We start from the raw sequence: 15,370 nt of genomic DNA on the forward strand, positions 1-15,370 counted from the left end.
TATAGGAAACTGGTGGTTATTCAAGAGCATGAATTACTAATATGTGTGCACAAATGACCAAAAACAAATTTACTCCTAATATCTGCTGGACTACGTAGTTTGCCTTTATGTAGCTACAGCACCTGACAGCAACTGATCACTTTAAAATTTTTACTGATTTCTTTGTTTCATGCAGTATGTCCGTCCATACAACTTGCAAGGAGTTTTTTGTGTTTTCATTCAGTGTTTTTTTGTCTTTCTTATCTGTCTTAAGCATAAATGTGAACATTGTATAAAACCTGAGAATCTGCTGAAATATGATGTTTTTTATCTGTTTTTTTTTTGGTTTTTTTTAATTTAGGTAAATTCAGAGCTAATTTTTCTGTTATCTTATGTTAAGTTCTGTTTTCTTTACAGTTTTGTGACAACACAGTTCTGACAAAGTGTAACTTATATGTTGAAATCTTAAGGCAATTTTATGACTAAAAATTAACATCAGTGTTTTCAAGATGAGTTTGTTGTACTGTGTTTTCAGGTTGTGTGAGTACTGGACTGGAAGTGTTCTTTATGTTGCAGGCACATTATGATCATCGCAGTATGTTTTACTTGACGCGCTTGGAGAAGAATATATTGTACAGTATTTAAGCAGAGTAACTGAACTGAAACTCTTCTCTCTTTTGCACATTTTAAGTTATTTTTTATCAGTTTCTTTTCATCACAGCCAAATTCTTATGCAAGTACAGGGAGTTGATTTTTTTTATTTAATCAGCCCTTCCTCATGTCTGGTTTTGTTCAATTTTTTCCGCTAGCCACTGATGCCAATAAAGACAAACTTCTTAAAAGAGAAAGTGTTTGTTGTCCTGTGTGGAGAAATATTCGTATGTTTTGGTTTATATCTTCATGTTTTTTGCAGGTTTATTTTAGTTAGTGTTACAGAGATAAATACATCAAACAATGTTTTTTATTTCGCCAAACATGTATCCAGGCAAAGGTATGAGTGAACATACTGTGCTATGAATGGGCAGCAGACAAGTGAATTTCACTGCAGGAGTGGTATGAAAAGTTTGTAGTAATGTTTGAACCTCTTAATATTTTGAACTGGACTGTGATGAATTTCAGCCGACAACACCTGCTGTCCTCTGTGAAGATAACTACCCCCTCTTTGTCAGCAGGTGGAGTTTGCTCAGTTCAAATTGTGGATGTAAGATTAAGAACTTTTCATCTCGATTTAAGCCTTAACATGGAAAGGAAGTCCTTAAAATGCTCAGAAAAATTTCAAATGTGAACATCGACAATTCTGTGACAGCTGGGTAAACTCCTTCTGCTGCTCTGTTTTGTCAGTTACAACAGACCATGAGCATCAATCCCGGACAGACAGAGGACGAATCCCAACCAAAACTGAAAGAAAGTAAATCACTCACCTTTGCATTCATTGTCAATACAGCTGGACGTATAGGACTCCCTGAACACTGAACACATCTGCTGTGCTTTCTACAGCCTCAGGTCCTCATTTACACATCTGTAACAAAAAGAAAACAGTCTGTTAGAATAATCCATCAGTTATGCACAGGAATGTTAAAGGTCCCATGAATAGGTTGCATGACATCCATTACACAATGATGGATTACTAGAGTAAAGTCTTATTAATTGCAGGGAGAGGCAGTTAAATCTGATAGGACACACAAAAAGGTGGGACTGCTGAAAAATTTGGAATGACTTTATCAGAGGTGCTTGTCAGATGGTTGGATAGTTGACCTTTCTGACATCCTGTCAGGGGATGTCTGTGTCCAACCATTTGTGTAACTTTCCAAAACTGAGGATCTGACATTTACTTAACACTGTGATGAGTCAGCTGTTCAGAGATGAGAGAGGAACCAGGGACCGTACTTCTCTCTAGCTCTGTCTTTGGCTGGAGCACGACAGTGGGGCCAACCCTATCAACACTAATGTCGCTGACTGACTGAGTGACTGAGTGACGGTATTTGGTGAGCCCCTAGATGATTAAACCTACCAGTGTTTTACTGTTGTTGTTAATTTACACACCTGGAGTAGTGTTTTTAGCCGTGCAAAAATTACTGACATCCACCTGAACTTTAGTTTATGTTAGTTAGCTAATCCTAGCACGCTAACACACTAAACCAAGGTCTAATAATATATCTGTCACAAGCCATTTTTCTGCAGAACAGGTTTTTTTACTTTGATAATACTGATGTACTTTTACTAGTAGGGATTTAAATGCAGGACCTTTACATTATTGGATCAGTACTTCTACTTATTATAGCTCTTTACCCCCACTGATCATATCACACGACATTCCTCAACAGATTACGTTTTCCCAGGTGTCTTGGAATTTTAGTGTTAATATTTGCATTTTTCTGAGCATTTTAACGACTTCTTGTCAAACCAACATGGAAATTCATACAGAAATTTTAGCATCTACAATTTCATGACAACTGGATAAACTCCATCTGCTGGCGAAGATTGTGGGATATGATTGAAACCTGGATTTTGCCATGAGACTGTTTTGTTATCTACTGGCTCTGAGGTCAAGAATGAACTTCCAAACGAGTTCACCTGCCTGAGTGAATATGCATATTGTCTGAGAGAGCAGGGAGCTCAGAGGCTGAATCATTTGCCTGTGATGTATGTCGAGCAGCGAAGCAAATTGGAGCTGAGTGTCGACCGCGCTTAATTGTCATCGCCAATTAGTGCATTGTGGGACGCCCACAATGGATCAACTGTAGCGAGTAGAACTAAGTCCTTTGTGCTTCTCCAGTGGCCCGCGGGCCAGTCAAGACTCATTTAGGGCCCGAACAACGACGGAGCAGAAATGCCGATGAAAATGAAAACAAAAGACAGTTTAAGGAGGAAAAGAGGACGGAGGAAAGAAGAGGAGGGAGGTGGACAACGGTCACAGAGGAGGGAAGGACTGGGCCTCCACTCTCCCAACATGAGAGGAGAGTGCATGACTTTGACACACACGCACACACAAAAACACACGCAGAGTGCCCCCCTCCCTCCCGTTGACATTTAGCGAGCAGCTCCACAAAAGCTGGCAGGGCCCCAGTGTTCCCAGTGACCTGGTTGTTCAGAGGCTCGTTTGGCCATGTCGAGGCTTTCAGCAGGTTTGAGCCGAGCAGATTGTCTGTGTGCTTTTGTAGGTGTTAAAGGGCAGATTCACAGTTTTTCTACTCCAAACCTTATTAAAATGTGTTTTTCTAGCAATTGTAATTACGCATAAAACAACTTCCTCACCAGGCTTTATTACAGTCCAAGCAGGGAATCGCTGAAGCCTCAAAAAAACAAGAAAAAGTTTAAATTAGTTTTTTTAAAAGTTCACAGGCAGGTTTCTAACAGTGTTAACTGAACAGCTTTGGCTTTTGGCTGAACACTTACAAAACTTTGATGGGCACACAAAAAGAGATAAAATGAAAATGTCACCTGGGTGTTTCACTATTTTCTAGCATTTTATAAAACAGACAATAAATTAAAAAAAAAGACCCATAATCACAAGCCATCTCCTTTTGGTAAAGGTTTATTGAGTGATTTGACTGACTGTGATATATACATATACAACCTGATAAAAATCATGTTTTCTTTCCCACCTGTCTTAATAGACTCACATCTGAGTTGATTGTGGATTTTTTTTATGCTGATGAAGTTAATTTACACCAGTAATGACGGTGAAAACAGCAGTTCCTCTTCAGCTACGCAGTACAGTGTGATGTAATTATGCCAGTAGAGTTAAAGAGGAACATAATGAAATACTGACTGGCCCTTAAATCAGTGGACAGACCGGCACCAGATTATTTCCATGGAAGAACCGACTGTATTTGAATAGCACTGAGTTCACTTATCATCGATGTCAATATAGCTCCACCTTTGTTGGTGTCTAAAGGATAAACTAAAATCCAAACAGAACTGATAACATTAAATGATTCATGAGAGATTAAATCAATTGCAATTAAACATTTGTCACTGTTATCAATAGAGGTACAAATCTGTGTGTGTTCGTGTGTGTGTGTGTGTGTGTGTGTGTGTGTGTGTGTGTGTGTGTGTGTGTGAGGACAGAGGCTTTGTGCAGACACCTGTATGAGCCGACAGGGAGGAGGAATAAAACCACAGAGGAACAGATGTTGTTTCAAACAGGCTTTGAGACTGAACAACTCTCATATCTCTGGACTGACGCAGACAGTAGTTTAGTTAAAACTGTGCTAATTAACAGTTTGTTGTTTCAAATGACATGTTATCCTTAAAACAAGTGCATATTTAGTGTAGCCCTCAAAGCCAGTAGCACCGTACCAGTAACAATACTGAAACTAAAGTCCACAAAAACCAAAACACATTTCATGTTGTCTCCTTTCTTAACATTCAGTGCCAAAGCTTTTTGCAGTGTTCATTACTCCAATGAAAACTACGATGAAATATATCTGACACTTTAAATGACACTTTAGCCATTTGCCCTGTTGCTCTAACTTTGCATTTGTTGCCAAAGTGGCAACTGTCTAAAGCAACAAGCGTATTTTTGAGTTTAGTGTGAACAACGCTGACAGGAATACCTTAAAGCTGCTATAATCAATATTTTTATTAAAAAAGTATCAAATGGCACTCCTGTCGATTGAGCTCGTTGTTCATTGGTTCACTCTCACTGCTCTCATAGCATCATTTTTTGTGAAAAAGCTCTAAAAACCCACTGTACACTACCTGCCCCAAACTTGAACACAGAGAAGCATTTAGCAGCCGAAGAGCCTGAAATTTCCCTCAGGAGCTGGTGGAGACCAAAATCAGAGCGTAAAAAAAAGTGAATACTGGATTTACATTCATCAGTTGGCCACAATCACAGCTGGTGAAACTGCTCTGAAACTACTGGATATGTAAATAAACAACTTGTTAACTTTTATGGTAACATCCTCACATATAGAAATTTACTGATCCCAGCTTTAAATATTAAAAGCAATCTTATTCACTGTAAATCACAGGTGTGTCACTAGTGTTTTTTTCCCAGCTTGCAATGCTGTTTCATACTTTTTAATCTGTTTTCCCTCTTTTCCAAGCAGCCGCTGGCTTCTGTCCACTCAGTCTGATGTAAGAAGTCTGAACTACGCATCACCACACAACAGCAACGTAACGCACTGACAACAAAAGCAGATGTGATGTTTGTTCAGTGTGACGGATGGCCTCCCTCAAACAAGCCCCAAGTCCCTGCATGTTGCTTTTCATGCAGTGCTGACATGAAAGGGGCTGCCTGGGAGGGCGAAAGAACGCAACCAAAATGCTCCGCAGTGAAGTTACAGCACTTGTAAGTAAACGGCCTAAAGGTGTGTTCAGACTGAACACAGAGCAAAGTTTAGAGGAAGCACGAGTGCGTCGAGTCAGTGGACACAGATTTTTTATTTTTTTTGTAAAGGCCAGTGGTGGAGTACTACAATATTTACTCAGGCACTGTACTTAAGTGCCAATTTATACTTCTATTCCACTACTTTTTTCAGCCCACATGGAGTCCTAATGCCAAGGCTGAGAAACTCCTGCTTGCTCCTTTAAGCATTTCACGTGACGGTAGATTCTCCAAAAGCATTTGGTTTTCCACATTTTATTATATCATCATATTCCAACTCTGCAAATTTTGGCTACGAGGGGGCAGTGGAAACAAGTTGCAAACACAACTCGGACACATTTTAAGCTTATATAGTCAGTGTGTTTACTCTTGTACCTCTTTGTGGGGACCAGTTTCAGTTTTATAGTATAACTGAGGACATTTGTGTTGTGGTCTTCTTCAGATGGCTGTTTGAGGACTTGGTTTTAGGGTTAAGGTGAAGTCAGTCAGTTAAGTCAACAGACAAGATGATTCATTATGTCAATCAATAAATATAGAAGTGCAAATTTGTGTGTGTGTGTGTGTGTGTGTTTGTGTATCCCATGGTTACCTGATCTTCACCGATGCAGGTCACGTCTCCTTGTGTTCTCGCTGAAGTCTTAGTCAAACAGGCCTGGCACCTGGGAAAATCACCGCAGGTAATCATATATGTGTGTATCTGTGCGTTTGTTGTGTGTACGTGTACATATAAGAGATTGATGCCATCCAGGCTTTACACATGAACCCCTCGCTGTTTGCTTTCATTTATCAGAGTAACCTGAGTGGAGGTGAATCAGAGAGAGAGAGACTTGTCTTGGCTGATATGTTGAGCACACACACCTTCACCACCAAACACACACAAACACAAACACACCCTGTGAGACCTTTGTCCCCCAGAGAGCGTTATGACCTTTGTTCGACGTGGGATATGGCTGCATGTGTGTGTGTGTAGGAGGACAGAGAAAGAGCATAGGATCACCACAGATTATTTTCTTCTTTAATCATTTTGGTTCAGTTGTATTTAGACGTCAGTGTGTTCATACCAAACATGCCTCAAGCTTCACACACCGGCACATGTTGTGAATCGGTGTTGACTGGGTTTTTATACTTTTTTGATACTGACTGAAATCTGTCTGTTGCTCCATGTATCCAAAACTGTCTGAAAGTTGACATCAAACGTCTGATCAGATTCATCATTTTCTTCACATATTCGATTGAATATGTCCTGATTTCAATGAAAACCGTTTGACAAATTTAGTGTTATCTTTTCAGTGGTTCTTGTGCAGCTGCTTGTGTTCAGACATCATAAACATGTTTTTATGTTTCTCAAAGTAAAAAAAAACTGTATTGTTTTCATGTTGCTACGGAAACTGAGGTATCATGTTGTATGAAATGGTCTTTGTGAAAATGTGTCTATGAAATTGATGAAATTTTAAATAACCTTTTCTATAAAAAAACATTCTTTCTTTGAGGGTTTACATATTCAACAAAGATTGTCCAAGAGGTTTTAATACTGACTCTCGCTGACTGATGTTTGACTGATCATATGATTCTGCTGATTTATATACACATTGTACAACATACACACACTCACATACCATCAGAAAGACTTACCGGATACAAAAGCTACAAAGTGATAAGAAGCAAAGAAAGCAGCTGCCTGTCTGACAGAAGAAACACTGACAACAATGTGAGCAAATATTGTTGCTGGTTATCAGGTTTGAAATGACAGCAGTTTTTTAGCAGAGCTCTGCTTTAACTTTTCATTCTGACTCAGAAAGTTTTGAAGATGTTGTATCTGATTTAACATTGTTACACAGAGATCAAAGTTCTGACTGTAGTGTTATGGAAATGATTTTTACATCACCTTAAGGGACCTCAGGAGTTTCACTGCAGTAGGAAAACTGACGCACAATAAAAAGGAGGAAACAAGTTTAAGAACAAATTCATTCATCAAATAACAGACTCACTTTGAAAATGATTTAGGAATAAAAAAGAGAAAATCAATGAATAGATAAATTGAAAACAGATTATATAAGTAATGCCATCTTGATAGCAAAGGTTTAAAAGAGATAAAAAATAAAAAAATTAACATAGAAGTTTTGATAAATTTTTTATTTACTTTTTGGTTCAGCATCTCGATCATTATCATTTATTTGACTTTTCTGTTGTAACATCAGCCTTTTGATACAACAGTCTCTTATTGGCTGGTTTCTAAGGATCTATGTCTGTGGTTAGCAAATAATGGCCCCAGTGACCAAATCTGGCCCTCAGACACAAAATATTTGGCCCCTGATGAAGACTTAAGTTTTCACTTTTGTAGTTCACATCAAAACCTTTACATAATTGTTCACAAATCTACTGTAGGTAACAATGTAGACTAAATCCAATCATATCAATACTAAAAAGACTGTAAAATCTGTAATGTGGGTCAGTACAAATAAAAGTGACTTGGAACCAACCATGACATGAAAGAGGATGGTGAAGATAATGAAGGCAACTGAGCACTGGGTACTCTTTACCTAGGCAACAAAAAAAAAAAACTGTTTCAAAATATAGCATTTAGGTGGGAAAAATCAAAGGTAATCAGAATCATTCAGCCAGGTGTGAGTGCAAATGGTTTAATGTCTGTTTATCCACACATGGGGCAGGAACTGACAGACAGAATGACTGTACATTAATGAGGTCAGAGGTCTGTCATAAGTCAGGAACCGTGTATGTGAACAAACTGCTCTATGCAGGTGAATATGTATCATGAAAGGACCAATTTAGGGATAAAGGAGGATAATTTGGTCCTCAAGGGAACATTGTAGTACTAAGAATTTAGACTGAGAACTGAAAGACTAAACAGAATTGACTGTTGACTGACTGAGACCAGCACATGATGTCAAATGTAAACCTACATATTGAAGATGCAGGGAAATGAAGTGAATTACAGCATTGTTAGAGTGAGGAAAAGGCTGTTCACAGGGAGAAATCCAAACTGCAAGTTTGAGAAAAGGAAAAAAAATATGATAAAATATTGTTGATGTTTATGTTATGAATAAATGTAAATTGTTTTGTTTGTGTGTGTGTGTGTGTGTGTGTGTGTGTGTGTGTGTGTGTGGTCGTTTGGTCCAGTCAGTGAATGGAGAGAGCTTATCCATCATCTGATACCTTCAAGCTCCCCTGGTAAACTCCTACCTCCTAATGCAGGAAGTCATAAATACAGCTCACTGATGCGTTCAAGTGGTGTTGGTAGGAGATGATCACAGGATGGACTCTGTGTCAAAAGCAGATTTATGGATGCAGCTTTTAGAAAGTAGGCTTCACTTAGCTGCAGAATAAAGAAAGGAGAAACAAACCAGGAAGTTCTCATTTTTGATTTGTAGCAAAGTGTGTTCACAAATGATAAAGTTTAGGATTATAGGAGGAGTTTAGGATTATACCAGAGATCAGGTGTTGCATTAAAAATACTGTAATTAAAAAAAAGAAGAACTAAATTAAAAATATATCTTATCAAAAAATACTACATTAAAAATACTTCTGCACTCAAACCTCATATAGAACTGTAAGTACAAATGTTATTTAACAGCAAAATGTACTATAAGTTCAAGTTCAATCATTCATTATGTAAAGTTTCTACTTTCACACTGATACATTATTGTAGCTGCAGCATTAATGCTGTAGATGGCTGAGGTGAACTAATTTTAACTGTACACCGTGAGTTAATCTGAAAACCGGTGTTAAAACAACTGGTTGGTTCATTGGGTCATTTGCAGAAAATCAGTAGACAAAATGCTTGAAAACTGACGAAACTGTCTAAATCGTGTCTCAAGAAAAACTGTCAATAATAATAATAATGATATCAAATAACACAGAAACATAAACATACCCCAGATTTGTACAGTTCTGGAGTAAATGTACTGAGTTACTTAATTCCAAGTGCACCTGAAGTAAATAAGTCACCACAGCGGTGCATTCAGGACCAGCATTGAAACTACAATGAACTGTATTACCTGTTATTCTTGTCTGTTTGTAGGTCTTGTTGTTTTATTTTATTTTATTTTTCCTTTCATTGCGTCTTTGATTGTAGCCCTGATGTATTTATTTGACTTATACAATAAGCAACCAAAGTGCTCCATATGTGACAAGGGTCTAATAATTAATCATTAAACATTGAGTAAGAATATGTGACCAAATATTTATAACGTCTCAACTTTCATGGCAAATTGTTGGTTTGTTACTTATGTTTCCATAAAAAGGGGTTTGCCTTATCCTGATTTTCATGCTCTTACGCCCTCGTGGTTGAATGGTGACATTTCCGACAGGCCGTGAATGCAGCCGTCCCTCAGCGTGATGAGGAGCCGCTGCAGCTGCGGAGGGACCGTACTCCGTCCTGGGGCTGCGTGAGGGCTGCAGCCGCGCACCGCTCTGGGCTACATCACAGCACCGGAGAAGTTCTGACCCTGAAGGACACTTCGGATTATCATCGTGTTTAATTCGGTTTTACCACAGAGAAGACACTTGTAAAACTTTCAAAAGAAAACGCAAACATGTGTTTATAAGCTATTTTCCTGTGACCGAAGGAATAAACCGACGCCAAGTGGATTTTACGCATCGCAGACGCAGACACTGGAGACTGTGAAGACATTCTGCTCACTTTGAACTGTTCAATTGTGATTTTTTTTTTTTTTTTTTTTTGTTTTGTCACATTTTCCTGGACAGATTTTACTCTTGTTCCACCAACCGTGATTCTAATGATGCGACTTTCTCTGGCGCTGGCGACCTGCCTGAAGGAGCAGTGCTGGTAAAAATGTTACAGGGTTGTTAAATTTATTGGGACGTGACCACCGGAGATGAACTTTCTCCATAATGATTGCAGGAGCTCTGGTGAATGATTGACAGCGGAGGCTCGCCTTGCGCTCTGTGGACCTTTATGGACAAACTGGATTTACACCGTGAGGAGTTCACCTTGCTTTGTTTTGACCATTAATTAATTCATTAATTAATTAGTTTGTTTTTTTTTCTCTTGGAGCAGAATGAAACTGTTGTTGATTTATTCAGCAGAAGAAGAAAGTTTTCAGGAAGGTTTCCGAGATGAACTCATGAATTAAAACAAACTGACTGGCCCTCTTTCTTAACTATTAATATATATATATATATATATTTTGTCTTAATGACCCTGGATTAATGATTTAAAGACATTTTATAATATTGTCTAAATGGCATCAACGGTGAGGCAGGCGCTGTGCAGCCCGGTGTTCCCGCGGCCCCTGCTGCTGCTGCTGCTGCTGCTGCTGCTGTGGTGTGCTGGTCCCGCGTCAGGAGCCTCCAAGGATCTGGTGTGTGAGCCCATAACTGTGCCCATGTGCAGGGACATCGGCTACAACCTGACCTATATGCCCAATCAGTTCAACCACGACACTCAGGAGGAGGTGGGACTAGAGGTGCATCAGTTCTGGCCCCTGGTCCGGATCCGCTGCTCTCCGGACCTGCTCTTCTTCCTGTGTAGCATGTACACCCCAATATGCCTGCCGGACTACCGCAAGCCACTGCCGCCCTGTCGCTCCGTGTGTGAACGGGCCAAACGTGGCTGCTCCCCTCTGATGAGCCAGTATGGCTTCGAGTGGCCCGAGAGGATGAGCTGCGAGAAGCTGCCCCAGCTGGGTGATGAGACCCTCTGCATGGACCAGAACAGCAGCGAGACCACCACCCTGGCTCCTCCGTTTCCTAAGCCCACCCCTAAAGGCCGGACCAGACCCCCAAACCCCCCGCAGTGTGACAGGGAGTGTCGCTGTAGAGACCCACTAGTGACCATCAAGAGGGAGTCCCATGCTCTGTATGGCCGGGTCCAGACTGGCCCCCTGCCTAACTGTGCCCAGCCCTGCCACCAGCCCTACTTCTCAGCTGATGAACATGCCTTCACAAGCTTCTGGGTTGGACTGTGGTCGGTGCTGTGCTTCATCTCCACCTTGACCACTGTGGCTACCTTCCTCATTGACATGGAGCGCTTCAAGTACCCAGAGAGGCCCATCATCTTCCTGGCTGCCTGCTACCTCTTTGTCTCTTTGGGTTACATCATCCGCCTGGTGGCAGGTCATGAGCGAGTGGCATGTGGTGCCAGCGGCAATGTTGGTGGCGACCAACTGCACATTCTCTACGACACCACTGGCCCGGCTCTCTGCACCCTCGTCTTCTTGCTGGTGTATTTCTTTGGCATGGCCAGCTCCATCTGGTGGGTGGTGCTGTCCTTCACCTGGTTTCTGGCTGCAGGGATGAAGTGGGGCAGCGAGGCCATCGCAGGATACTCTCAGTATTTCCACCTCGCCGCCTGGCTTATCCCCAGCGTTAAGTCCATAGTGGTCCTGGCTCTAAGCTCTGTGGATGGTGACCCTGTGGCTGGAATCTGCTATGTGGGGAACCAGAGTCTGGAGAATCTCAGGGGATTTGTACTTGCACCTCTCGTGGTTTACCTCTTTACTGGTTCACTTTTCCTGCTCGCTGGGTTTGTTTCTCTCTTCCGCATCAGGAGCATCATCAAGCAAGGGGGCACCAAGACAGACAAACTGGAGCGGCTGATGATCCGCATCGGGCTCTTCACAGTGCTGTACACCGTCCCCGCCACCATCGTGGTGGCCTGCCTGGTCTATGAGCAGCACTATCGGCCTGGCTGGGAGCGAGCCTTGGCCTGCTCCTGCCTGTCGGAGCTCCAACGCTCAGGCTTGGGCCCAGACTACGCCGTCTTCATGCTCAAGTACTTCATGTGCTTAGTGGTGGGCATCACTTCAGGAGTTTGGATTTGGTCGGGAAAAACCCTGGAGTCCTGGAGGAGGTTTGTGGCTCGATGCTGCCCCTGCTGGCCGCAGAAAGCCACTGCTCCACCCTCCATGTACAGTGAGGCCAGTACTGCCTTAACTGGACATACTGGAACTGGGCTGACATCAGGGATCTATCATAAAGCTGCTCCATCCCATATATAAACTGACTGGAGCAGTGAGACGTTTTCAGAGAACTGATGTTCATACACATGGACAAACATCTACAGGACTGTGTGCTTGTGTATCTCTGAATATCAGCTTTAGCAAAAAGTGAAGAAAATAAACAAATAACCTGGGAAATAACAATTTCAAGAATATTTAAGAGACTTTGTGAAAACTGATCTTAACAGTTGAAACGCCTTTTCTAAGCTGAAACGGTTGACCAAACTGAGAAAACACCACTTACAAGGATCCATCATAAAATCACACATATTTCTTCCTATCTGCTTATCCTGAGCACTGAGAGAGAAAAACATATTTATTTATGTAAATATTGTATACATTTGCTGTAAAAAAGAAAATTAGGTGTATAGTGTGATATGTTTAGTTTGTAACCAACCAATGCCACTGCCACACGCGAAGTGTAAGACACCAGAGAAACAAGTCTTGTCTGATTTGAACTGTATAAAGTTGTGCTTATCAGTGTTTTTGAGTGTGACTGTGAATGTGTTTTGTTTGACTACAAACTGAAACAGGGCTGAGAAATTTAGTTTTTCCCCAGATTAGGAAACCATCTGGGATTTAAAAAAAAAAAACAACAAAACTTACTCAGTTATTATAATGGATGAAGCTTTGTTGTGAGATCACATCACAGTCACTAGAGTCTGTTCATGAAAAGAGAACTAGTTTTGTCCAGGTGAACTAACAGATGTGACTGGGTTAAAGCGACAGGATGAAACTGCCCACAGCCTTTACCCCCACCTGCTGGTTCACACTGGAACTGCTCACACCAGGGACTCTCAAACATGGACCCCCTCACAGATGAACACGAGACCACAGACCCTCAGTTAAATATATATATTTTTTTTTAACCAAAATTGTCTAAAAAAGGTAGAGATGACAACAATGGTGGTTACAATCTACGGTTGTAATACTATTTCTGATGCATTATCGGTGTCTTGTTTCTGTTTTCACAATTTTGCTGCAACTCTGATACAATCTCAATGACCCTTAGAGGTCCCTGGACCCCACACTGAAAACAGTTGCTCTACTTCTCTAATACTTTCATATCATGGACTCTAGGTTCATGGGTTCGTAGATTTTTGACAAAATTAGTAAAGTAACAGATAAATTAACCACCAACGGCTTTGATAACCCATTATAAAAGTCAAAAATTACTTGTTTCAGCTTCTCAGAGGTAGAAATGTAGTGATTAGCTTTGTTTCATAACTCTCTAAACTGAATATCTTTTTAGTTGTGGATTGTTGGTTGTAAAAAAACAAGGAATTTGTAGACATCACTTTGGGATCTGGAAAAATGTGACAAGTTAAATTTTAGTGATTTAAAACCCGGGTTAAAATGATTCCATATTTGGTAGCAAATTGCGCTTAAATATTCAGTCTAGTAATGCATGGATAAAATATGCTAAATGATATTATCAAAAGGACATATTCTGAATTTGTAATAGAAAAAAAAATGAATTATTTGCAGGATCCATTCTCAGATTTTTAGGTCATTGTATATTCAATATTTTGATGTTTTCGACAAAATAAGCCGTATGAAAAGTTCACTTTGAACATCTGTCATTATGTTTGACAATTTATAGCATAAACAAGCACTTCTGCTAATAAATAAATTATTAATCATCTGACGAACTTTTGGACCATCTACACTCTTTAAACGTGTAAATCTGTGCAGAGTTATTAAATGTAACAACAAAGCTCCTCTCCACAGGGATCTGTGGTCTTATGTGCATCATGACGACAGAATGTGAAGGAGCACCCTGTCTTCCTGCAGAGGGCACATTAAGTGTTTCAGGTGTACAAATCAACTGCCTTAACGTAAACTTAAACTGAAAAACTACACAAAAGAGAAGCTGTCCCACAGAGTTCCGTGGAAACAGTCACTGAATTACAGACCAGAATTTGTGTGTTAAACATGAGGCTTATTGAAGCTTCGTGTTGTCCTTCTCCCTCCCTGCTGTGATGCTTTGTGATATTTTCATTCAATGTTGTCGGCCAGTTGTGTTCTTTTTTGATTACCGTGTCCACATGCTAGATGACAGCTCTAATTTATTAGTCTGATTTGTGAGTGAATGTGATGTGTGTGAGTGATGATGAATAAGTGTTGGTAAAAACTGACATTTAGGTTTGTTTGTTGAAGTGGAAATCTGCTTTCACACAGATGAAGACATAAAGATATTGTAGATATTGATTCATATTGTGGAATTAAAATGGAGTTGATCTCGAGTTTGGTGCATGTCTCACGTACATTTGTGTGTCTCTGTACATCTGGGATAATACACTGTGTGTGTATTAGTTTTTACTAAAAAACTAAAGTTTTTTTGCTGTTATAGTTTTAATGGCTCAAGTGCACAAGAATAAAAATGTGTACACCAGACTGTCAATTTAGATTTTATTTTGTATGAGAGTCAACGAGAACAAAATGACATTGTTAAATAACTCGACTTAAAATATTAATTTTGGGGGGAAAATGCAAACTTGTCTTTAGTTGTATTGTTAAACTGTTTAGTGGCCTAAATATGACGTCATCATATTTTTATCCTTAAAATCAACAAAGTCTTACCTACTTCATGCAGACTGCAGGCGGTTTTCCTCGAATGTGTTGTTGCTTTCTGGACAGGTGAGGACAGGTCACACGGGTTGGTGCTCGCTTGTAGCAAGATCCTCCATCTTTCAACAGCTGTCTGACATTAGCTTCATAGACCAGAATACAATGTCAGCCATTCACTAACACCTGTTGTTTACCCTATAGTGAGCAGTAAATTGTGATGTCATCATCACTAACAGATCAAGTGCTGCATAGCTGTAAATTAGAGTGAATTCATTTTTTTTAAATGACAAAAACTGGTGTACATGTTATGGACACTATATCTATAGCTTAATAATTGGCTAAAATAAAATAGGGGACCGAGATAAATATAGTTCACCACATTGTGAATTGGGAGTGATGATAGATGGTTGTGACATAAAGTGATTCGATTATGTTTCAACAGGCTGGTTAGCAGCAATTGAACTTAAAATTAAAGTTCTTAATATAGCTGCTTTGAATGACACAA

The 15,370-nt window shown here is 40.1% G+C and overlaps 1 protein-coding gene across 1 annotated transcript; it reads left to right on the top strand.

Moving 5' to 3' along the window:
* The first annotated feature begins 9,710 nt into the window (after positions 1–9,710).
* fzd5 (frizzled class receptor 5) lies at positions 9,711–14,540 on the top strand. The gene has a single exon (XM_071480317.1). The coding sequence runs from the start codon at positions 10,537–10,539 to the stop codon at positions 12,292–12,294; it is 1,758 nt and encodes a 585-aa protein (XP_071336418.1). The 5' UTR covers positions 9,711–10,536; the 3' UTR covers positions 12,295–14,540.
* The last annotated feature ends 830 nt before the right edge of the window (positions 14,541–15,370 follow it).

This window comes from Trachinotus anak, unplaced genomic scaffold (genome assembly GCF_046630095.1).
Source record: "Trachinotus anak isolate AG129_WGS33_773 ecotype Australia unplaced genomic scaffold, CSIRO_AGI_Tana_v1 ptg000001l, whole genome shotgun sequence".
Classification (NCBI taxonomy): Eukaryota; Metazoa; Chordata; class Actinopteri; order Carangiformes; family Carangidae; genus Trachinotus; species Trachinotus anak.

Bases quoted from the DNA above. Each gene is read 5' to 3' on its own strand.
- fzd5 (XM_071480317.1), top strand. From the start codon at position 10,537: ATGGCATCAACGGTGAGGCAGGCGCTGTGCAGCCCGGTGTTCCCGCGG.